Source organism: Azolla caroliniana, unplaced genomic scaffold (assembly GCF_043228905.1).
Source record: "Azolla caroliniana isolate FFs.n. ecotype wild unplaced genomic scaffold, voAzoCaro1.0.p SCAF_2, whole genome shotgun sequence".
Classification (NCBI taxonomy): Eukaryota; Viridiplantae; Streptophyta; class Polypodiopsida; order Salviniales; family Salviniaceae; genus Azolla; species Azolla caroliniana.
In genome coordinates, this window is record NW_028230437.1 from 23617935 (window position 1) to 23643848 (window position 25914).

General features: G+C 37.9%; 4 protein-coding genes across 6 annotated transcripts; 3 read left to right on the top strand and 1 right to left on the bottom strand.

The window, feature by feature from the left end:
• The first annotated feature begins 1603 nt into the window (after window positions 1-1603).
• Window positions 1604-8113, top strand: LOC147867694 (uncharacterized). 2 transcript variants are annotated; one of them, XM_087315484.1, is made up of 9 exons: window positions 1609-1872; window positions 3616-3731; window positions 4340-4408; window positions 4889-5004; window positions 5100-5154; window positions 5478-5598; window positions 5684-5731; window positions 6061-6155; window positions 7736-8113. In XM_087315484.1, the coding sequence occupies exons 2-9, from the start codon at window positions 3657-3659 to the stop codon at window positions 7847-7849; spliced, it is 693 nt and encodes a 230-aa protein (XP_087171610.1). In that variant the 5' UTR covers window positions 1609-1872; window positions 3616-3656; the 3' UTR covers window positions 7850-8113. The 2 variants fall into 2 exon arrangements, with proteins under 2 accessions (XP_087171611.1, XP_087171610.1); XM_087315485.1 differs by lacking the exon at window positions 6061-6155 and having other exon boundaries at window positions 1604-1872.
• A 2560-nt stretch (window positions 8114-10673) lies between these two features.
• LOC147867695 (pentatricopeptide repeat-containing protein At3g02330, mitochondrial-like) lies at window positions 10674-13292 on the bottom strand. The gene has a single exon (XM_087315487.1). It carries the CDS (start codon window positions 13255-13257, stop codon window positions 11032-11034), a length of 2226 nt encoding a protein of 741 aa, XP_087171613.1. The 5' UTR covers window positions 13258-13292; the 3' UTR covers window positions 10674-11031.
• A 2058-nt stretch (window positions 13293-15350) lies between these two features.
• On the top strand, window positions 15351-18771 carry LOC147867696 (uncharacterized). Its single transcript, XM_087315488.1, has one exon. The coding sequence runs from the start codon at window positions 15624-15626 to the stop codon at window positions 18321-18323; it is 2700 nt and encodes an 899-aa protein (XP_087171614.1). The 5' UTR covers window positions 15351-15623; the 3' UTR covers window positions 18324-18771.
• Window positions 18772-21477: 2706 nt separating this feature from the next.
• On the top strand, window positions 21478-24687 carry LOC147867697 (uncharacterized). Of its 2 annotated transcripts, none has more exons than XM_087315489.1 (3): window positions 21478-22037; window positions 24140-24262; window positions 24393-24687. In XM_087315489.1, exons 1-3 carry the CDS (start codon window positions 21530-21532, stop codon window positions 24449-24451), a joined length of 690 nt encoding a protein of 229 aa, XP_087171615.1. In that variant the 5' UTR covers window positions 21478-21529; the 3' UTR covers window positions 24452-24687. The 2 variants fall into 2 exon arrangements, with proteins under 2 accessions (XP_087171615.1, XP_087171616.1); XM_087315490.1 differs by having other exon boundaries at window positions 21479-22037; window positions 24403-24687.
• Window positions 24688-25914: the final 1227 nt, after the last annotated feature.

Here is a 25914-nt window from a genome sequence, read left to right on the forward strand (position 1 = left end):
TTTTGGGCATCACTAGAAACCACATATGTTTCGCCATAGTATCATTTGTTATGAAAAGATTAATTTAAAACACTCATTCTCTGCTACACATGTAGTAGAATTGCGGAAAATGTTTGCTCCAGTATGTTATTGTGAAGCACATGGGCATGCCAGTGTTTGGGGACAATAGATCACTTGTAAAGGAGATTGGTAGAGTATGATTGAGATTTAGTTTTTTCTTTTACAAAAGAGTCTAAATAATTTTAAAAGAGGTTTGTATTTGTACATTGGAAGAGATATGCATGTTTGCCAAATGTTAGTGCCATGGATTCACACGAGCAACTTTCTACTAAGTGTATGAAGTTTTGTTATAATGAATTACATCTAACATGGCAATAGGAACTATATCCCCCCCCCCCCCCCCCCCCACCAAACAAAACAAAGTGGTCATTATTAGGGTTCTTTACAAAAAAATTACGAGTTTAGTCCAATAATCATTTAAGGCGGTTTTCCACATTATTTTTGAAAACTGCTTGAGTTACATGTGTTCAACCATACCTTTATAGTTGACTACATAAAAATGATTGGTTGTACTCGGATTGAAACCAATTTGCACACAAGAATATAGTATGCACAATACACATATAAACCAAAGCACAATGCTTGAATTTATCATCAAATAGCGGTTGAGAATGCCCAACTAGTGCCATTTGTGTTGGAGATCGAGATAATGCCGGTCAAGATTACCTATTTCACAAAGAATGGGCTTGTCTAGTCAGCTACAAATCAAACTATTTTGATGTCTCGAGAGACAAAATGATTGTTTGTTATATCATTTCCTTTTGTGTTGGTTGAATGAGTCAATCATTTGTGTATTGCAATATATCATAGGAATTAAGTGTTCCAAAGGCAAGTTCGCATATGCATGCATACAAAACAAAAAGGATAGAGAGAAGAAAACTCCCAAGTAATGAGCCAAAGGAGGCAACAGAGTGTACGAGAAATCGGCGAGACGCGTCGCATCAATGGTCGAGGGATGTCCATAACTCGGGTCTTCGGAGAGTTTGCCGGGTGGTGGTTTGTTATAGATGTAAACAGGGGGGGGGGACGGACGGACGTGTCTGGCAGGCAGTGCACACGTGGGGGAAGGAAAAAAAGAAAAACAGTGGGGTTGCACCAATTGTAATAGGTATAATGAGGAGACGAGGTCGGGGGGGGGGGGGGGGAGAGCGTGTTCTTTTCTCGTGTAGTGATGTGGAGGAGGTAGGGTGATGGCCGGCGGCGAGTCAACGTTGTCCTATGGGCCCAGGCGGTCGGACAATAGGTTTTTTTTTTCCCGGGGTTTGGTCTCCTCTGGCATCCATGAATCAAAGACACATATACAGACACATGTCTGCATAATATATATATATATATATGTATGTATGTATGTATGTATATATCAAATATATGTATGTATGTATATGTATGCATGTATGTATAATGTATGTATATGTGAAGATTTAAAGATGATGATGAGGATTTAGTTGTTTGTTATTATTCATTTAAGCTACTGCTTGAAGTGCTGTCCACACCCCCCCCCCTCTCTCCATCTCCATTTCTTCTGACTTTCTCCATCTCCATCTCCATCTTCATCTTCGATTTCCTTCTTCTTCTTCTCCATCTCCATCTCCATCTCCATCTTCGATTTCCATCTTCTTCTTCTTCTTCTTCTTCTTCTTCTTCTTCTTCATCTGCTTCTGCTTCCTTCCTTCCTTCCTTCTGAATCCCTCTCCTCCCTTATGAATCATGTTCTTGCGTTGCCTCACAAAGAGGCACGTCGCACAGGCTGCAGCGCATCCTTCTGATCTTCTTCACAACCTCTCCACTCCTGTCCCTTCGCACAAGCATACAGTAAGTTCTTCATTATCCTTCATCCCTGATAATCATTCTCTCTCTCTCTCTCTCTCTCTCTCTCTCTCTCTCTTAGAGTTCCATTGTTCCTGTGCCAGTTTCCTCCTCCTCCTCCTTTCTTTTCTTTTAAGCATTTTGACGCCTTCGAATTGTTTTCGACATTTTGTGAATAGTCAGTACTTCCATAAACTGACTCATGCCCAGCTTCAAAAAATTATTATAAAGATTGCTACAGTATGTTGTAGTTCCTTTTAAGAATGCTTCAACACTATGCGCGCAAAAAATCTCCTTTTCTTTCAACATTCCAACATTAATTTATGAATATTCATCACTCAAGAATCCAGCTTCAAGCACTTTTAATGAATTGCCACCGTATTTGCTGTTTTTTTTAGCATTTTGGTGATTGGCCTGAATAATTCTCAACATATATGGTATATTGCTGGAATCTGGCCTCAAATTATAGCAAACACTACATCACATCATAATGGGAAATCCTCCCCTTCTCCAATTTTCTTTTTCAAGCATTTCGAAAACTGATCCGAATTATCAATATTTATCGTATGTTGCAGGCATCTAGCCTCATTTTTCTGGAAATAATTGTCACATTATATGGGAAACGTTCGCCCTTTTGTGCTTATCTTTTAAGCATTTCAAGGATTGATACAAAGTTCCCAACAGTAACTTGTGAGCACCATCGCATTGATCCTGCTAAATTGTTGTCAAGATTTGTTCTTCATGTTTCTTTCCTCAACGTCTTGTGACCATTTATCAATGCTAGTGATGCATCAATCCTTCAAATTCTTTTAAAGATGATCACCCTACATTGTTTTTCGATTTCCTAGCAAGCATTTTTATTACTAGTCTGAATTGTTGTAAGGATTATGACAGTGGTATATTGCAGGAATTTCGAACTTAATCTTTTTGTATGAATCCCAAAAGAATTACAAGCCCTTGAAAAATTACCACAGTATGTGAGAATCCTTGAAAAACGCTCCCAATGTGTACAAATTGTGCTACAAAAACAATTTAGCATCATTATTTCCAGGAATACTTGAAAGATTGAAATGTCTTAGACATGTCTGTACAACTGTTTGTTTTGGCCATGTCCAAGCAGGATAGTTTTATATAGTTTCTTCATCTCCATCTTTGACAGGAGACAAAGCTCTTTCCAAAATAATATACAGAATTAGATGCTTAACAAAATTGTTAATGAGATAACTTATTCACTCTCTTTTTTCCTGAACTTCCAAACACTTGTGACAATACTAAATCTTTTCTCCTTTGATCAGTACACAAGGTTGCTACATCTTAACACTTTTCTTCTGTATTTCTTTGATTTTCTGAACTTTTCCCGAGTAAAACTAGAGAATGATATCTGAATCCGTTTGCTATTCCTTGATATTTATGCTTTTGTCAGGCCACCAGATTTTTAAACCAAGTAAAACCAGAATGGATATCTTCATGTTCCATCTTTTTGAATCAATTTTTGTCCCTTGTTACAGCCCCCGATATATCATTACTCTTTCATGGTATTCCTAAGTGTTCCTGTCTGAATTGACATGTTATTCCAACTATTTTGAGAAACTTTGACCCCTCTTTACAGTTCTTGAAGTTATATTGTTTTACCAATATTTCTTTGTATTTCTATGGTTTTCTGAACTTTTTTAAGTAAAACCACAGAGTGATCTCTGGATAAACTCATTATTCTATCTATTTAAAGCAATTTTTTGTTCTGCGTAGCAGTTAAGAGTGTCATTCAATCTTCAGTACGCTAACTGGGCAGAATGCTGTTATGCGGTTGTGCACATCAGAGAGGACAAGGAAACAAATGCTTGAATTTTGATCTCACACCACTTCAGGTATGTAATCTTGTTGTTTCCTACTCATTAACTACTAGAGACATTAGTAATTGTTAATATCATAAGCTTTAATATGTGTATTGGGAGTCAAATGAAGGTTAGAGATAAACCAACGAGCGCTCTTGTGGTAGTCTGGATAACTGTGGATGTTAGGAGTCCAATGAAGGCTGGACATAAGGAAGTCACCATTTTATAGTCGTTTGGATAGCTATGAATTGGATTCAGAAGATCAACCATACACAACTGTCAGGGTTTTAGCCTTATGTAAACGGTTACTCTAGATAGCTCTCTTTCCACTGATCATGCTAGGGACATCTATGAGTAAAATGGGAACCTCCTAATAATGCCTTGTTAGCCATAGCTGTGAGGATTGGTCGTGTAGGGGATCTTTTACTAGCCATTAGCTATTCTATTTATTTTGATTAATTGAAGAGTAATATGCTAAGTCTATTAGGTGATTTTTTCTTAACATTAATGACTTGTGGATTCTCAGCTCAGGAGATTACATTAATTATCAATGGAAAAGATTAAACTCTTAATTAAGAGTTCTACTCCTAAGATTAACGACATGCTGGGTTTTAAGATATGGTGGCATTATGATTTGGCAGGAACAAAGGCTCCATAGGCTTCAATGTCGCGCAGCAGTCGCATTTGACGGTACTCGATCTGATCATCAGGTATGTAAAAAATACTACTAGTTTTTGTATATGTTTGTCATCTGACACAATTTCTGGTCCTCGGAGAGAATTGTCCTGATAAAAAACTCAGTTTTGGCCCTTGGAGAGAATTGGCCTGATTGCAAATGCTACTAGTTTTTTGTATAGGTTTGTCATTCGAAACAATTTTGGAGAGAATTGACGCTTTTAATGAACAATACTACTGTTTTGTGTGTGTTTATCATTTAAAAATTTGGTGACAATCTGCCCTTTTTAATGACAAATGATAACACTGTTTTGTATGTCTTTATCATTTAACACTTTATTTTGAAGAGAATTGACCTGATGCAAATACTACTAGTATTTTCTGTGTTTCTTATTTGACACAGATTTGGGGATTGATGGCATACCTTAGTGGTTTATTGTGTGCATGTTTATCATTTGATATATTGTGTTAGTGAATTAATTTTATTGTAATCAACAATCTGTTTTTATTAACAGGAAGCATTGAAAGCCCTGTGGCATGCAGCGTTCCCAGATTTAGATTTAAAAGGACTTATCTCTGAACAGTGGAAAGAGATGGGATGGCAAGGCAATGACCCATCTACTGATTTCAGGTAATGACACTTATCATAAGATTTTCAGGGTTTTCAATTATCTTATTCCATTCATATTTCATGAGATGACCTGAAAATTGCATTGGACTTTGCAGGGGTGGAGGATTTATTTCTCTTGACAACTTGCTGTTCTTTGCAAAAAGATATCCAGTATGCTGATTCATATACTAGTGATTGTTTGAACTCTTCTATTATGCTGTTATTTGTTTCAATATACTGGTGAACAAGTTTCACTTCAAGGGTTTTTGAAAGCAAGCTAAACCAGAGAAAACTTTTGTGCTGGTCATATTTGTAGTCCTGGTCAATATTTTTATAGCTCATTGTTTTCTCTTTGTGTGATTAGTTTCAAAAAGTCAAAACCCATGCTCGATTCATTCCTATGTTTGTGACTAATTAGCATTGCCTCACATACATTGTGCTTTGTACATAATGACTTCTTTTCTCCGCTAACTGGTTTTTGATATATGAACCAGAAAACATTCCAACAATTATTGTGCAAAAAGGGAGGGAGAAGGGCGACATGGGAATATCCTTTTGCAGTCGCTGGGGTTAATGTCACATTTATGTTGATACAAATGTTGGAGCTTCGTTGTGGTATGAACATTCAAAATCCCTTTGTATTCCCATTTTATCATGGATGATGATCCCAATTGACTACTTATATTTCTCATGTTTATAGATAAGCCAAGATCCTGGGCAGGGTCATCGTTTCGGAAAATTTTGGCAGGTATGTATATAAAAAGAAGCATTTAATAAAAATGTAAAATTCTGAAATACCCTGCATATTCTTTGTTTCTCAAAATGCCCTTAAGTTTTCATGATTTTCTATTTGAGCAATTATATGATCAGTTGTCTCCATTCTCTCTCTTTCACGAGTTGACCAAGGGTATTTGAGAAAATAATGAAAATTCAGGTGCATTCAGGGTAAGAAAGAAAAACATGGGGGTATTTAGGACATTTCTCTTTACTAGTTGATGAGTTTATAAGTAGGCTATTTTTTTGTATGAGAGAATGATGAAACATCTTCCTGACCATGTTTAATCTTTGCTTTTGTAGAAGAAGAGTCAGCTTTTGATTTGCTCTATTGTGTAGCATTCAAAGTCATGGATACATTGTGGCTGGCAATGCATGCGTCATACATGGAATTCAATGTATGTGATTTTGTTCTGCTGCATAATTTTAACTTGAATGCAAGTGTAAGGTTACTGGACAACTGACTAACGTGAAGAGAGAAAGAGAGCTCAGACAGTCGGTTGTAGCTCAGTTAAGTGTTGTCCATTGGAGACCTTGATGCCTCTAACAAGTACCAGTAGATGTTTGAAAAAGTCTCCTTTATCCAGGATGCCAGAAGTTCAAAAAATTTCATATCCATAATATAGGGAGCGGGATAACCATCTAGCTTAGGCACATGAGGCTTTAAATAAACTATAGTTATAGTTGTGATACAGAATACAAATGAAGCTACGATGCAAAATAATTACTGCTTCTGTAGGATGCATCTAGCATTCAACTCAGCTTATGATTAATGACGATGCATTATAGAGTCCTCGGAATCAAAGAAGTGTCCTAGCAGCAGTTTACAATTGTGTGAAGGTCAACAAAAAACTAAGGTTTAAAAATTATAGGTAGAACAATATTAGAGATAGGATGCCAATTAACTTGTGTTTCCATGATCAACTGTGTGTGAGATAGATATCTTTATGACATCCACTGGAGACTGATTATGAAGCTGGGTTCTCTCAATTTTATGACTTTTGATGCTACGGTGTAACCCACCAAGCCAAACCTGGGTTCTCTCAATTTTATGACTTTTGATGCTACGGTTTAACCCACCCAGCCAACAGCCAGAGAGAGAGATTAACATCTCTAAAGAGGCCAAGGAGGCCAATAAATACCAAAACAATACAAAATTGGCTCGTTTGCTTGATTGAGAAATGAAAATTTTGAAATACTAAACAGATACAAAAGTAAGCTGGTCATATTGGCCCATCCTAAAGTCCCACAAGATGGCTCATCTCAATTGTTCTGTTTTGCTTAAGCCCCCATGGTTCACAATGATGCCGCTTATTTGTTTGCGTAGAGGGTATCTCATTCTTCTCCTATGTGGTATAGGGTATCTCCTAGTCATGAGTGCTTTCTCCAAGGTAATACCTGTAGATAAGTTCGACCACTACTCTACTTGGGCTTAAAGGGAGGTATGTGGAAGAGGAAGTTAAGGTTGATGCCCGTGTTTTTACCGATTGATGTGGGTCTGCCCTATCTCCTGATCTGTGCCTCGGAAGTCCCATGAGATAGAAACTCGCACAAATTTGATCCTTGGATTGCATGAGATAAAAAAGTTCACCTAAGGCTCTTAAAGTTGGTCCTTCAGGTTATGCTTACTTATGACATACTCTCCCAGACTACTATGTGTTCCTATGTTATATAGGTCCTTATGGGTTTGTTGCAGTTTGTAAGATAATCAGTTTCCCAAGTGTCCTACCCATAACCCATTAAAATCAGCTTTAGTGTTGGTCCTTATGGTTATGCTTATAACATACTTTCTAGACTAACCATGTTTCATAAGTACTCATGTATTTGTTCTGATTCCCACAATAACTGGTTTCCTAACTATCCTACTCTTACCTCTTTAAATTTAGCGTAAGAATTGGACCTTAAGGTTACCGTCTATGAGAGAGAGAGAGTTTAATATAAAAAATCATAAATAATATGACTGCATGGATGCTGCCAGATGGTATTGAAAGCTACACGTGATCAACTTGAAGAAGAACTCACCATGGAATCTGTGAGTAGGATTGAAGACATGCCGTCATATACTCTACTTTACCATGGAGTTTCTTACTAGGTCTTGTTGAAGGCACACAAATACATGTACAACATAAGGGACTTCTTCTTAAATCAAAAGTAAGAAGATGGCCACACTATACATTATAGTTGTAAAAATATGTTGTTTTCAAGAAAGCATGTGTTTCCTCCTTTTGTCTTCTTCTTCTTTTCCTTTCATGGATTCACCCTAGTGATACCCTATTAGACTATCAACTTCAAGATTTTGGGTTCAAATCTTGACTTCTGCACATTTTGGGTACGTTATATAACTTTTTCTGATCTACATACCTGGTTGGGCTCAAATTTGTACTTCCCACATCTCTCCCTCTCCTCCCTCCCCCTTTTCTTGGTAATGGGCTTACCCTAGCTCTTAGGAAAGAAATTAATTATGGGGAAAGGTATGAATTGCTAGCACTTGAATAACAAAATTACACACAGGGGAAGACTCGATACAAGATTCGAAGTGCATGATTTCTCGTGAAAATTGAAAGTAATTTGGTCAAAGGGTCAATATTCATAACCATCAACATTCCAAAATATTTGCCCTTCTTAAAACAAGTGAAGTCGTACATGTTTTCTCCACTCGAAAATAGATGGTCATGAAATCCGCAACGCTTAAGAATCAATAAAAAAATACCAATATTAAAAAGCGGATTTTCGTGAGCCATGCATTTTGATCGGTCTGAAAAGAGCTTTCTTATTTCTTATACGACATCACGTACTAAGCCTAGTGCGAGGACCAAGTCAGAGTAATCTAGATCCAAGTGAACACAAGGAGAGCATTTCAAAAAATACATTTTTGAATGTAACAATGCTACTATATTATATATGGTTTAATGTTCAAGTGTTTGAAATGGTTGGACTTTTCTACATTGGTAATAGAATATGTCTACCTTTATCTAAATTTCTTAATTTCCTATGAGTAAGAAAAGGGAAAGAAAAGTTTGGTGGTTGAAATTTTTTCCACATTGAATATATTGAACAAGGCATTATGTGCATGGAGCAATATGAGCTCCACATAAGTTATTTGCATCTCGTTTGCGAATAAATTTACATCAAACTTATGTTTAATAAGAAAAATGTCTTAACCATTTAAAATTTACAACGGCATAAATATATTTTCATCCTAAATATGTAAATATGTAATCATACATGAATGAGAGAGAAGACCTTTCCAATGGGCCTTTTAACAAATGGCTCAAGTATTACCATTACCACATTGAACTTCAATTTGAGTTTGGTGGACAATCTATATGAGCACACTTCCAAAGCTTGAAAGGATGGTTGCTTTGGGAATTTTATTTGTTGAAAAAGTCAAATATATTGGACAAAGAGGATTTGTGACCATGTAACTTGTTTAGCCACCATGTCCGCCATTTATATTGGCCCTTTGGCCATATAGTTCGTAAGGTGTTATGATTTTAGGGGAATGATTTTTCCAGTGCTTTAATTGTAAGGTAATCTATTTTCATAACTAATACATTATTCTTCTCAAAGAGAGTGAGTGTGTCATGGTATCACTATAGTCATTTTCACTCACAATTATTAATATAATTGTGTGTTTTCACCCAAAAAAAAGAGACCTTAATGCAAATTGGAATGTTCAACCCCAATATTTTTAGTCATCTACCAAAAAGGTGGCATTAGAACCAAAGTATCTAACCACGGAAATTCAAAGAGAAAGAAAAGTGTTGATAAAGAGGGTGAGTATGTTCCATGCATTTTGAAGGGCTGGCAAAATTTACGAGGAAAATTATGAATTGAAAGATAATATGTTATAATACACTTGCTTGCTCAAGTTGTTTTAAACATGAACAATTTTGTTAGGGGTTTGTTGAAGTGATTCATTATTTACAAGAGTGATAGTTAACTATTAATCAGGTAGGTAATATTATTGCTAGAGGTTGTGGAATTGATTCATTCAATGTAATGTTAGCTATAATAGGAAACATCCTAATCCATGAACATATGAAACATTGTTGATAAAGCCATGATAATAATTGAGTTTAAATAATGTAGGTAAGGTACGTAATACATGAGGCCCTGGGACATGCAACCCCAATCACCTAACATAAGGATCTATCATGTTCATTGACCAATACTTAATTTTCAATCTTTCGTAAGCCTTCAATATTGTTTAAAACTTAAATGTTTCTTATGTTACCATATAAAATATCCACTCACTAACTCCTCAATGGATGGATACAAAGGCTAAATCCACGATGATGAATGATGTTTGTGGTCTTTCCTTGAGCCTCCAACAATTTTTAATGCCATTTAAAATATTTTCTTCAATGCTTGAACACTTGGAATTCAATCAAAGTCAGAAGGAAGTGCATGTCAACATGAACACCCATAACCTCAACCCAATTGGCAAAACATATCATGTTGCTCTACCAAGGAAGCTATAAATTAGAGGATGCAAGGTCAATCTATATAAATACTTAGTGTATAGGGCACCCATAATCTATCATAGAGTGCAACAAATATGCAAGATTATTATGGTATCCTCTCGTATATAAGAAGCGTCTCTCGGGTGGCAAGCAAATGTGACTTTTTACATGCACAACTTAAAAGTATAAATGCCATGAATTTCTTGGAGTAAAAACAATATTGTTTGGTACATCATTCTTGATCAAGTAAGCTCTCAACTACTCTGAAGCACAAAACTATCAAAAAGCTCAAAGTAGAGCTTACATAGACTTGGGTATTGTCAATGGATATATTATTATTCAGGTGGGATTATACAACCATATGTGTATGTATATACATTAAATATATGAACTCTTACTATGTCCACAAATGTATGCTATGATATGGCAAAAGCATATAGGATACATCAGTCAAATCAATAGATTGTTACATATAGAATGTATAGCCACTAACTGTGAGCCATAGTTGCAGAACCAGCCGAGGGAGAAGAAAGCTAAAAGAATGGAGTGGGCTGTGCACATGAATCAGCTCTCACTAAATATGGGCTACTGTGAATCTGCAAAGAGAGTATGAGCCCTTAATGAAGATGTCTCTAGCTCTAATTAGATGACGACGAGGCCATGTTTGAAATATGAACATGATCACAAGTGATATCTAACAGAGAGAACTTTTTGTCCAATATCATATTTGGTTCCTTTTGTCACTCTCTTGCTCTCCTTTAGTTCATCATCGCCCTAACTATAGGTGGTTCATCATCAAATTTTAACTTCATACTAGACACTCCACTTTATTTTCTCCACCTAAAAAATTGTCCCTATGGGCACTTCTTTTCATTTTCTTACATTCCTCCATCATACCAGCATCACCATAGATTTCTGCCATGAGAACATATGCAGTTGGTTCAGATGCGTCAATCCGAACAAGATGATCGAAACATTGTCTACCTCTAACTACATCTCCTAGTGTCCGGCAATGGCTCATTAAGGACCTCCAACCCACTTCACAAGGTGAGAATGGAAGAGTTCGAAGCAAACTCTCAGCATCTTTCACATGGCCCGTCCGGCCAAGGAGATCGACCAAGCACATGTAATGCTCGAGGTTTAGTACCAATCCATAGTCGGCCAACATAGACTGCAGGTGTAGGAGCCCGTCTTCTAAAAAACCTCCATGACTACATGCAGAGAAAAGTGAAATAAATGTCGTGCAATCAGGTAATACTCCTTCTCTTTTCATGTTATTGAAGCATTGGATGGCCAACTCGTGTGCACCGTGTTGTGCATAGCCATTGATCATAGCATTCCATATAATACCACTTGGCCTTGAAAGCTTAGTGAACACTTGAGAAGCACATTCCATGTTTCCACATTTGAAATACATATCAATGAGAGCACTTCCAAGCATGGCATCTATCTCATCACAATCATCAAGTATATATAAATGTACAGCTTTTCCTTGATCCAGCCCTACGGTTGCAGCGCATGCCTGCAAGATACCTACAAGGGCGATACTATCAAGATGTAAACCCTCTTGTTGCATTTGATGAAATACTTGGAAAGCCTCTTCGCTATGTCCACACTGAGTATAGCCCGATAACATTGTGGTCCAGGTAACCACATTTCGATTGGGCATATCAGAAAACACTTTTCGAGCATCATAAATGCTACCATTGGCAACATACATGTCAACAAGTGCACTTCCAATCTTCAAAAGGAGGTCGACGGCATATTCAACTATAAAGCAATGCATTAATGTGCCTAAATCATAAGAGTTTCCAAAAGCGGCCGACCTTACAAGAGCCAAAAAGGTCACTTGATCAGGCTCTACCCTCTCTTCCAACATGTGGCAGAAGAGAAGGAGGGCAGATTCAACATGGCCATGGTCCATAAGACCTGTAATCAAAGTATTCCATGTCACAACATCTTTCTGCACCATCTGGTTAAAGACCCAAGTAGCTTTATCCAAGCTACCACATTTAGCATACATGTCAATCAATGCATTGTTACACATAACCACATTTGACTCCATCTTTTGGCGAGAGAGTTGAGAAGCCCCATCCATGCTACTACATTTAGCATACATGTCAATACGTGTATTATTACACATAGCCAAATCTCGATCCATTATTGGCGTACTATCCAAGTTGCCATGTGGTGTATACATGTTAATAAATGGGTTGTTACACATAATCACATGATTCTGCATCATCTGGCCAGCATCCAAGTTATCAAATTTACGGTACATGTCAATCGATGTGTTATTACACATAACCACATCTTGCTGCATTGTCTGCGTACGATTCAAGTTACAACATTTAGCATACATGTTGATTGTCGTGTTGTTACATACAACCACGTCTCTTTTCATTATGTTACAACCATTTCCGTCACCACATTTATCATCCATGTCTGTGACTATATCTCTGTTCAGAATTTGGGTACTATCCAACATACCACATCTACCATACATATCAACCAATGTGTTATTACACATAAAGCCTAGTCCTATTTGGATGTGGAGTAATCCTCTAGCCAAGGCATCTACATGCAGAAACGTACCAAGTTTCAGACAACATATCTGAGCACAAGCCTGAAGAACAGAAACCATGACGTGGCCATCAACATGAGCTCCCAATAAGACCATATGGCGATATAGTCTAATAGAGTCACAAGGTTTCCCATGCTTTGTATGGGCTGAAATGATCTCAGACCAAGCAAAAGAATTAGGGTTCGGCAATCTATAGAAGGTATTGCGGGCATCAGGGAAGTGATCAAAAACAGAGTAAAAACGGATGAGCTGAGATCCATAGAAGAAGTCAGTTTCGATGCCATGGGCGGTGATGATGGAATGCAAGATCTGGCCTTGTGAGAGAGGAGGGAGAGAAGGGTCGTTCTGCTTCTTCTGCTTCTTCTTTTTCTTGGTGTTGTGGTCGATACAGTCTTTGAGGATGCGAGTGCAGAAGAGACGAAAGCCATTGGGGAGGCAATCGCCCATCATGATGTGCTTCCTTCACCATTTTTGTGGCTTCACTGTTTTTTGGACGAAGACAATGAATGAATGAATGAATTGAATTGAATGAATGGAGTTAATTTAGTTTACTTGCCTTTGTGTATTGTAAATTGTAATGAAAAGTCAATCAAAATAGGGATGGACGAAAGCCGGTCGTCGAACCCGTGACCGACGACCAAACATACACAAGACAGAGACAGACAGAAGATAGACAGAGGGTTTTTCAGTTTCGGCGACTTTGGACACTAAACCCGTAATGATACACGAGAGAGAGAGAGAGAGAGAGAGAGAGAGAGAGAGAGAGAGAGAGAGAGAGAGAGAGAGAGAGAGAGATTATGTTATCGCCTTCCGATGTTAAATATGAGGTAGGCCCTATGAGACCAAAAATATTACATGAAATGTAATACATGTGAAAGTGAATAGCGACTCTCTATGTTCAAGAACTTTACCAATGAATGCTTGCAATCGAGAGTGCACATCGCGATTGTGTGTGTGTGTGTGTGTGTGTGTGTGTGAGAGAGAGAGAGAGAGATGGATCGGTTTTTGTTATTGTGCTTGGATGTCAAACACACGACCTATGCACGAAACAATTTTTCATCGACATTTCTTTGGTGGCGAGTAGAGAGTATGTCCATCACCACTATACTCTAAATATAAAGTTTTTGTGATTCACTTACCTCCATCAATGTGAAGATCGACGAGCAAAAGGTGATGCATGTATACATTAGTTATTGCTTTATCTCACTCGACTCTACCATCATTAGGAGAGATACATGCCCCGCATTCTCCAACTTATAATCAATGTTGTTGTTCAAAGAGAATTAATTACATAGGCAATGAGAAATTTTAGCATCAAGAAATAAATAATTTATTCACACTCGGATCATAGCTACACATTTGGGGAAGCTTGAATCAAGGAAGATTAGACAATGGTTGCAATCGAGGACGATTGGCTAACGATTGAAACCATGACACTGACAGTGGAACTACAAAAGAGAGGGGAGTTCTCAAGGTGGGCATTACGAAAACAATGTGAAGAGTTGGCTCTACAATGAGGCCAACCACATAGAGATAATTTGTTTGAAGAAGAAGCTTGATGATGGTAATAGTTGGGAATTCACGAGCTACGCCTCCAATTCTAAGTATGCTGATTATAGTAGAGTATTCTTAATGAACCAAATGATTTGACTCCATGTCTATAAGCAAACATTGGTATGATTATGTGTGGTTTATTGACTCCGGCACGTCCAACCACATAAGTAATCAATCATAATTGAATGGTTTCATGATTGTTAGACATGTAGCAAACTTGGGTATGCTTGCATCTTACATCACATCTAGCACAATAATCATTACATTGCCATTGTAAATTAGCAAGCTTTCTATGCAATAACTATTTCATCACTTTTCATACAAGAAGAAATTGATCTTGACTAGATCAAACATCACGTTACAATTGCTTATTTTGATCAAACAACAATTGTAAAACTTCTCCTAATCAAACTGACACGACAACAAAACACTTCTCAATCTAGTCAAATCACATCACAATAAACTTCTCCCAACCAAACCTAACATCGACAGATATACTTTCGCATCTAGTCAAACAACAATGGAAAACTTCGTTGCGTGATCAAAACAAACAATAGCAAAGGCATTTCTTCTTCCGGACAAATAACAATGGGAAGCTTTTCCCGGTCATCAAATCAAACCACAAAAAGAAGACAATTGTCGTTCCCATTAGACCACACAATACACCTCTCCCTCGGATCAAGCAACAAAACAAAACGTGCATCTCCCCATGATCACTAGATCAAACAGCAAACATGCGCTTGTCTTGATCTCCTTCCCGATCAAACAACATTGAGAGAACCTCCCAACCTGAGACATGTCTCTGTAGTATAAAAACAGGAACACTCTAACCGACACAGGGGGACCAAAGGAATAGATGGCTATGTGTGTGTGTTGTGGTTCGGTTCGGTTCGGTTCGGTTCGGTTTGGGGCGGGGCAGGGGCTTAAAATCAAACGCTTTTCCTCGTGTGAAACTGACGAAGTCGAAGAAGATTGAAACACATTTATATTCAGCAGTCTTGGCTATGGTGGTGATTCAAACTCTGCAAACCCTAGAAATCTGTCTCTGTCTCTGTCTACCCACAGAATGGCGACGAATGTTTTCCTCCCCGCTCTGCCTCCCGCCTTCAATCTCTGATCTTCTCTGTTTCAGGTAAGTAAGAAAAAAAGAAGAAAAGAATAATCATAAACAGGAAGCTGAACACAATAGAAACCTCTGCGCTTCCTTTCCTGTTTCCTGTTTTTATTTTTCCCCACCGTCTTTGCTCTCCGTCTCCGTCGCTATGTCTTACATCGACACTGGCGAGGATGAGGTGGATTATGGCGAAGCAGAAGATCAGAATGCTGTTGTGGCTTTTCCTTTGAATGTGAGATCTTCTGCTTCTTATGCTATTGAAGAAGAAGAAAAGGAAGAAGAAAAAGAGGAGGAGGAGGAGGAGGAGGAAGAAGAAGAAGAAGAAGAAGCCATGGCTGAAGAAGGATATGAGGATCTATATGATGATGTAGACATTATCTTTGAAAATTCTGCAGAGATCGGAAAAGACAAAGAAATGTTAGACTTAGAATATGAAGAATTTGATGAAAAAGAGGATGTTTTGCCTTGCAATGAGGTAAAATCTTCGTCTAGCACTGTTCATTACTCAGATCAGCAGAGAAATACAGAGAAAAATCTCTGTGAGAAACAAGTTTCAGCCGTGACTAAGCTTGATGAGAGATCGAGTAGCCAAATTGGACATGGAAATGAACAGATTAGGAATTTACCTGCTTCAGAGAAGCAAGTTTCAGCCCTTATTAAGCTTGATGATGCACCGAGTGTTCAAAAGAGCCATGGAAGTGAACAGATTAAGTTTTCTCTTTCTTCAGACAAGCAAGTTCCATCCATTGTTAAGGTTGAAGATATGTTGAGTGGTGAAAAAAGCCATGTAAATGAACAGATTAGTGGTCAACGAAGCCATGGAAATGAGCAGTGTAGGGTTTCTCTTGCTTCTGAGAAGCAACCTCCTGCTGTTGTTAAACTTGAAGATATGTCAATTGACTATGGAAATGAACAGGTTAGAGTCTCTGCTGCATCCGAGAAGCAAGTTGCACCTGTTAAGGTCGAAGATATCTCCAGTGTTCAAAAAAGCCATGGACAGGAGCAAGTGAGGGTTTCTCCATTTGTACAAATGGGGGGTATGCAGACTCAGACAGCTCTAGTGCATGATAGTAAACCTAATGAGATCGTTGCAGTAGTCTCTGGTATGTCTATCAACAAACGTCTACAAAAAGAAGAAAAAGAGGACGAGGAAGAAGAGGACGAGGATGAGGAAGAAGAGAATCTTGAAATGGATTCTGATTATGTTCACGTGAACTCTCATCCAAAAATTAAGATTGAAAATGCTTTGAAAGGTGCTAGTTTGGGAGCCAAAGCTCCTCCACTTCCACTGCAAGGGAGAGAATTTAAGCGAAATGACAGCGGTTTTGAAGAAGCCACTGCAATCTCAAAGGGGAACGAGGTTTACAACAACAGACCTCCTGTGGTCGAACAACATGGGGCTAGGAAGATGCTCGATAATAACAATGATAGGCTCAGAGGGAACGAGAATCTTGACCAAGAAGCTTCCCAAAGTGGTGGAAATAGAGTCTCCATAGAGTCTACTGTTGTAAATGATTATGCAGTAAAGTCTACTGGACAACAATCCAATGGATGCACAATGCTTTTTGTTGGAGAATTGCATTGGTGGACAACTGATGAAGAACTAGAGACTGCTCTTTCAGAGTACGGGGTCGTGAAAAACCTCAAGTTCTTTGAAGAGAGAGCTAGTGGAAAGTTTAAAGGTTATTGTCAGGTTGAATTTTTCGATCATTCTGCTGCATTTTCATGCAAAGAAGGAATGAATGGGAAAAAATTTCATGGACGCCCTTGCTTGGTCGCCTTTGCAAACCCTAGAACTATAGTGCAAATGGGAACTGCACAGGTTGATAAAGCTCAAGCACAGTTACGAGCACAACAAGCACAAATACAATCAAGGAGAACAATGAACAACAATAACAATAATAATAACAATAATAATGATAGCACTGCAAATACTAATACTATGACTATGACTACAAGAGGTGGAAATACTGCTCCCTACCAATCTAGTGGGGATAATCCACGTGGATATGGTAGGCAAAATGCTAATGGTGGTGGTGGTAATAACGGGAGAGGAAGCCATGGTCAGAATGTTGCAACTGGAAGAGGATCGGGAAGGGGTAGAGGCAACAATAATAATAACAACAATACAGGAAATAAAGGGATGAATGGGAATGGAAACATGGGTGGTGTTACAGCATTTGGTCAAAGTATAGTAGGTCCAATGGGAGGTGGATTAATGATGCCACAAGCTCTGATTGGACAAGGATATGATCCGAGCTATGGTCCTCCAAGAGGAGGAGGTGGGTATGGTGGATATGTATTACCGGGCCCTCCATTTACTGGGATGGTTCAACCTTTTCCTACTATGGGTCCAGGAGCTCTTGCAGGTGTTTCTCCACATGTCAACCCTGCTTTCTTTGGTAGAAATGCCACATCTAATGGTATGGGAATGATGGGTGGAAATGGTATGGATGGTTCTTCATGGGGTGATGGAAATATGAATGGATGGGGTGGAGATGACCATGATAGAAGGGGTCGGGAAGCTAGCTATGGTGATGATATGGGTGGTTCTGATTATACTTATAGTAACGAATTAGCATATGAACGAAGTAGGGGAGCGAAAGACTCTGATAGAGCTGATGCTGAATGGCCTGAGAGGCATAGACAGAGGGAGAGAGAAGGATATAGAGAACCGAGAGGAAAGGACCATAGGGATGATAAAGATGATGATTGGGAGAAGGAGAAGATGGGCAAATCGAGGAATAAAGGTCGTTCGATGATGGATGATGATGAAAGGCAAAATCAACGTGGTCGATCTAAAGAAGAAGAGTATGGAAAGAGACGCCGGTTAGCTACTGAACGATAGAGAGATCCTCATACTAGAAGAGTTCTATGTCTACATCACAAGTGCATATATTGGAGCTACAAAGTGCTTCATTTACCATCTTTTGCTGAAACGTTTGTGGTGTGTGGTATTAAAGGATTCTCTCATACTTCCAGTTCGGAGGTGGACAGAAGAATAATTTGCAAAAACTGTCTTTTTTCTTTCTTTCTTTTTTCCTTTTTTTGCAAATTTAATTGCTTGAAAAACTTGTTGGCTCTCCTCCCATGCCATGGAATCTACACTCTTTGGTACCAAAAGAGACTCTGATGTTTAAGACCTTTATTAGAATGGGTAGAAAACACTGCCATAATGTCAAGTTTTCATCATGGTCAATGTATGTAAAAGTATGGCAAACCTTACTCTTGCTATTATTATTGTGGAAGACATTCTCTAACTTGTACACACTTAACCCAAAGCCCCCCTCCTGTCTTGTATTGTTTTGTGTAATCTTACTCTGACAGCTATTCATTTCTCTTCTTCGGATACAATAAGACATTCCGAAATGCGTTGGATTCTTCCAACTATCTCAGAAAGCAGTATTTTTTTGTTTTTCCCCATCTTATAAAACATACACCCTGATCCATGCCATTTAGTAAATTCTTTTTGTATCAGTGCCTACATGATATTTTCCAGCATTCTTGTTCAGAGATGTATAACCCCAGTGATAGATTTTGTAAACAGGTTACATTTTTGTTCTAAGAACCGCATCAACAGATTTTCTGTAAAACTGAAGAAATTACCATGTTGCGCCTTCTTACAGGTTGCTGCGTCAGAAGCGAGAGTACTAGAAAACATCATTATTGCAGAAACTATACATCAGAATGTGATAGAAACTCAAGTCTATCTTACCTGATTCCCAACATCAGAAATGCTGGGTATTCATTGTTGTAAATACCCAAAAACCTAGGGGTATGTCTTGTATTTCTCCCTTCTGTTGTTGACTCTTGATGTTTTTTCCCTTCTTTCTTTGGATGTTTAAATGGAAGGTGACATCTAATTTATTCTAAATCCACATTTGGTCTTTAATTCTCCTGTTAAATGAAATGTCAGGAACATTATATAGGTAGATAGGTTAACAAAATATCATGGTAATCTAGTATGAAAAATGCATATTTCAATATCTGGTTGTATCATCCCTATGTTTTTGAAAGTTTCTATCATGTCATCTCATTTTACTGTAGTAAGATTGCTACTTAAGTCCCGTGTATGTTTTTCACCCATTAATTGTGTATACTTATAAGAATTCTTATCCTTATTTCGCCAAATACTCATAAGAGAAGATTGAGGTGAGATGTATCCCTGTTGTGAGTCTCGATTCCTATGGCTTAGAAGGAGATTCCTACCTAGTCTACGGTGCTAAATGAAAATCCTGTGCAATCTATTTATTAAATCCAAAAGTGAGGTCTGATTATACCACCTTGAGTTTGTTAACATTGTCTCTTTAAATGACTACTTTTGATGCTGTGGAAAGAATGCATGTGTTGAATCAGTGCGAAACCTGTTGCTGGAGACTTGAGAAACCATAGCCTTAATATTGCAAAGCTCATTCTTTATCTGTGTGCCATCATATCCCCATTTAAAACCTAGTTAGTGCAAGGGCCAAGACCTTTTGTTCAAAGGAAAAAAGCTAGCCTTAAATGCAAAATGTTCTTCTTGAGACCTAGAATAAGAATTGTAGCTGCCAAGATCAAGAAAACGTTGGTCATTGTGTGTATTGAGCGGCCAACCCCCTCCTCCATGTCATTTGGCATGGGGCGGCTATGTCAAACCAATATAGCAATGGATACCAAAGCATCTAATCACCATTTTTAGCAACTAATAATGGTTGCCATGCGAATGTCTTTCCCTTTGAAAGTATATTTAAGCACCCATTAGGAAACTAACAAAAGAGAATTTTAATGGTTTTTAGGAAAGAGTCAAAAAGTAAATGCAAGGCCATGCTTATCGATAGAAGGTGATAGAATGTAAAGACGTTTGCAATGGTTCATAAGAAATATGTAAGCTCAAGGCCATGCCAAAGGTGGTTGATCGTTGTCACTTATAGAAAACAAGTGAGCCCAGTTCAACAGTGGTTGCTTTACATGAATGGAAGCAGATCAAGCAAAGAAAGGCATTACATGCAACGGATTGGGCAACACAAACACGAAACTTAAAAGGGAGGCATTTCACACAACAACACATAGGAGTCTCCTAGGAGAAGGCATGTTCCCACGCCACAACGTGGATAACATGTATGAGGAAGCGAAAGGAAGACACACATTCATGAGGCAAGGAAAGAGGGCAAGTGTTGACGTGAGAAGGTTTAACAAACCATACGTACATAGACAATCAAGGCTACATATGTTTGATAAGTTGATAGGAACCAACATCGGAGAAGTGTTTTGGGAAGGGGTGTTTCTTGAAGAGTGTATGCAAAAGGACACAGGAGCATCTTTGTAAATACAAAGAAATTTCAGCAAGTAGAGAGAGAAAGAAGAAAGAAAGAAATATTAACGTTTTCTAAGGCCAAAGTTGGCCCATGAGACAGTTGGTTTACAACAAAACGGGTATTTATCCAATCATCAGAACTAAAAATAAAAACATAACTTAAGCTAAGAGAGTTCTAGTAGTGTACAAAACGTGGTATATTCGATAAAGGAAGTGACTTTGCAGTAAGCCTAATTTCATTTCCACCCAAGCCTCTCGAAAAGAAGTGGGAGGTCAGAGGGTTTTGGTGTAGGTGTGACCCATGGTCCCAGTGTAGGGAGTGCCCCAGCCATGGCATCAAGGCGGTGTAGCTCACATTCCCTTATTTTCTTTATTGCTTCTACACCACGTCAAGTTGCTTTGAAACCCAACATCCGAGGGCGTTTGGTTCTTCTTTGGTTTTCTGCTTCATCAAAGGATAAGGCCGAGTGATGCAGGTGTGTCGACATTCGTTGTCTCTCCCTGTTCCTTAAAAACTTCATTTGCTACACGTTGGTGGAACATTATCAACATTTTGTAACTTAATTCTCTCTTTAATTCTCTTTGTGTGTTGTTTTAGCTCTAGGATGTATTTGCCTAATTTCTTTTATATCTAGAGAGAGAGAGAGAGAGAGAGAGGGGGGTATCGACTGTAATTTTCCGAAACCTAAAGATCCAGAAAGAACAGAAAGAAGTCTTGATGGAAGGAAGAAGAAGGAGAAGGAGAAGGAGAAAGGAAGGAAATGGCGAGCCTCTGCACCCGACGAAGCCTCTCCCTCTTCGCCTCCCCCCGCCTCTTCCTCTTCCATCGCCGTAGCCACACCTCCACCCTTTGGGAGCGCCTCTTAGGTCAGAAGTACGAGCCCTCCCTCGCGAAAGCACTCAACGATGCCGTCTCTCAGTACAAAGCTTCGCAGAGTGTCCCCTCCTGGCTTCCTTTCTTGCCGAATTCTTCCTTCTGGGTTCCTTCCTCTGAAGAAGCGGCCCGGAGCCTTGAGGATCTCGCGGATCGCTTGAATGATTCTGATGGCGACTCTGATTCTGGAATTGGTTTGAGCAGTACTGATTGTAATCCTGATTCTCAATCATTTTCCCGTGGGAATTTGAATTTTCATGATGATGTTGATGAAGAGGAGGACGATGATGAAGGTGATGCCAATGATGAGGTTGTTCCTAGGAGCACTGCTTTCACTGCATTTCAGATCACCGATAAGCTTCTGGATATCCATCGACAGTCTCCTATTGAGCAAGGTACTGCTCGTCTGTTCACTTTGTATTTTTTTCTACATGATATTCGTTCTGGTTGTTCAAGTGCTCTATAGGACCATTTAATTACACTGAAACATTTTGAATCTATCCGTTTGCAACAAAGCATTCCGGAATATCTATAGAATGGAATAAGTGGTAATGGAAAATGAAAACAAGATTAAGATGTGGAAATATAGGTCCGTCTGGGATTGAAATTTATGAGCGTTATACTTCCTTAAATATATTGAGCAATCTTTAGGGTTGTTTTCTTGTGTTACTATTCAATCAGGCGTAATATTTCGATGGTATCAATAAAGTTTCAAGAGCAGTGTTAGTATCTCAAAAGAAACAGTTTTTTTTTTGCATAAGTAGATCAAAAGTAATTTTCTATATTATAAAGTTAATTTTCTCTCTTCTATCATTGAAATACTTTCCAAATTGTATAGAACCAACTCACCAATTTTGTAACAAAAGCTTACAAAACTTATTGTCTCAAGCAAATCCTACAAAGTCTTCGTATGTAAGTGGTAGATACAAGAAAATTCCATTTAATGCCACAAAGTTAGGTTTTTGTTGTTGATTATTGCACCATGTATCTTATTCCGATAGAAGTAAGAAATGTATGTATAACTGTCCACACAAGCAAACTTAAAAAATGAACAAATTGTCTGGAATTGTTCAAACTGACGTGGACAATTTGTAACAAACACACTTGTAGAACCTTGATGTAAAGCCTACAAACTTTGACACAGTATTTCTTTGAGAGAAATTCCAGATTTAATATATAGTTCCAGATGTCATATGAATAGATGGAATGGAAAGAAAGGTTCATTTTTGTTATTGAAATGTGCCCTGGATAAAGAAGAGCAAGCACCCATTTCCCACATGTTTGAAATGTGTTTGACTAAGTTCCCTTCCCAAGAAAACCTTTGCAGTCTGTGAACCTTTCATGCCCCTTTATAATATGAATACAAATTATAGTTATACACTTGTAGATATAAAGAGATAAGTAGATAAATCAAAGTTCTTTTTAATCCTTCCACCGAAGTTCATATATATAAGAGTTTATAGCCATACATTAAATTATATCATGTATGGTGTGCAACTTTGCTGTGTATTTGTGGTCTTTTAAGTCTTACATCAACATTCTAATCGCCACTTCTATTGGGAAACTGTAGAAACCACCTCCATATTTTAGATAACGAAAATTGAGAAACAAACCACCTTGAATGTGACATCTTCGTTTCATTAGGAAATTTCTTGAAAAGGATAAGATCTATTTTGGATAATCTTTTATTGGTAGAATCATTCTTGAATCTCAATCTTAGGCTTTGTGATGAATAAGTTTTGGCTCTATATACACCCTCATAAATTCTGGAAACTGTAGAAACCACCTCCATATTTTAGATTGCGATAAATTTGACCTTCCAACTATCTAATCCTTTAATCTTCTCTATTTTCTCACTTTTGCAACTATTACTTTGTTGCGCTCTTTTTCCTCGAGGCCCATTCTTAGTTGCAAATTTCACAATTTACCTATGATTGAACTACCACATCTGTACAATGATACCATACTGTGATGGTTGTGTATGACCATATGTCATTGTGGTGCATCTTAAAACCATTTTGGACAGGTGCTCTTAGTCCTGAGCATAAAAGAACATATCAATTTAATTCTATTTAAAATGTACATAATATTTTTCCTAACATCCGAACTTATCTAATGTATGTAATGTTTCAATGGCCTAGGCATACTCTTCGTTTCATCATGTCTTGTTTAGTGCTTGTTTAGGGTTTGTTTATATATGAGATGTCCAGAATCATTTGTTTATGAATTTGCAAGTTTTCCAGTCAAGGCATGAATATAAGTAAATAAGTTGGTCACAATTGTACCCTATGAATACCATTATTGGAGATTTGACAATATCAATGCTGACTAATATGTTGTTTCTTGCAAACAATATTACCTGTAAGATTGTGGAAGAAAATAATTTCAAGAAACATCGAAAATACTAGATAGATATATTCCCATACAACAACTTATAAGGAAAATATATTTGTTAAACAATGAATCAATGGTAGCATAATCCCTTCTTGTGACACAGGGACAACCATTGTACTAGTTGATCTTTTGGGAGATGATAAAGATGACAATTCAATTGATGGAGACACTGATGAGGATAGCGATGAAGACACTAATGAGATGCTCGTAATTGATGTTGCAAAAGGTGATGATTGTTATTGCCATAGCTGAATGTTTTTCAATATTTCTTTGGTTGTTTAGATCCTACATGGCATTTCTCTTATGTATGCACAAATTGAGTTATGGAATATGGGTTCATGCACTAAATTTGATAGTAATTGACAGGTTAACTGTTGCATCCTTTTACGGACTAGCAAATGTGTGTCAACATTAATGGAGAACCCATCACATCTTTTCTGCTGTATATATATATTCCTTTGAAGGTGCATCATGAGGATAAGTGTGACATGTATTTACAGAGCATAAGGTGCCACCATGATAAAGATTACTGCAATCCCCATTTGTTCTATGATGCTTCTCAGTATTGGAAGAGGTATTATTAGTATCATCAAAGGGTATGTTGGACATATCAGACCTTTATTTATATTAATTACTAACCAGTTTTGTGTACATTGTATATCTGGAAGGTTAAATTGAATGGACATGCTTGTTGAGTGATCATTGTGTATTGCATCGGAATCTCTTTCATGAGGTGGCAGTGATGATGAGCCGGTGCTATTATTGATGGCTCAATTTCTCAGTTTGATAACTCTTCTGAACTTGAATATATCTGACTGAATTTTTGTGAAGCGTGGATTATTTATTATTTAAGCTTGAATTTGGTGATGCCCTATCTCTTTATAGCTCAATTTAGGTAAGCTCAACAGGAATGCATCACTTCATCGCTTTACTATTAGCGAAACTTCATAATGAGGAATTGTGTTTATCTGCCTTGAGGGTGGATGGTCAAACGGTGGATGGCCAATATATTGGCCATATTTTATTTTATTTTGCAAACATCAAGAATGCCTAGGGTTCAGGAATATGCATCGATTGTTCAATTATCATTCATCACGTGTTTGATTGGTGAAAAACAAAGGATGGATATAGGAAAGCCTTGCCTTATAAACACCCCACCTGATCATGCTTCTTTATTGTTCTCATTTCACTTTTCCTCCAACACATGTCCACATGCGTTTGCCTATTGTCTTAGAAAGAAAAAGATACATTGTCTTCCAAGGCCAAAAATTGGCCCATTAGAGAAATGAGCACATCTAGAAGGTCATGACAATTGTTGGGATATATCACCTATGACCATGCAGTTTTAATGTTTGCAACATATTCATGAAAAACAGTAAGAGGAACAATGAACATATAACCCGCAAACGAAATTCACTTTCATGTTCAGGTGCAAACCTTCAAATTAATATATGCACCACTGGGAGCAGCAGATTTAAAAAAATTATCGAGGGCATGCTTGGGCATACAAACATAATCAATCATATTTGGTACAGGGCATAGAAGCCCAAATATATTGGGCCATCTTAATACAGACAACCATAAATATGCATCGACCTGTACTTGTACACCAGAACTGACTCTAAATATCAAAGATGCTAGATAGGATTATATTTTGCGAGGGGGTTTCATAAATTAATAAAAGCCTTTTGTTAAACTTACAACTTACAACAGAGAGACATCTCAATACATCTAGCCTCTCACAGAATGTCACATTTGTATCCCTGAAGTTTTACAAATGGATATAAACTAACTGAAGTTAAAGCCTCCCACCACAATGCCCTTATTCAAACCCCACACGTGCAATGATATGTGCGATAATTTTATGATTAATTCATC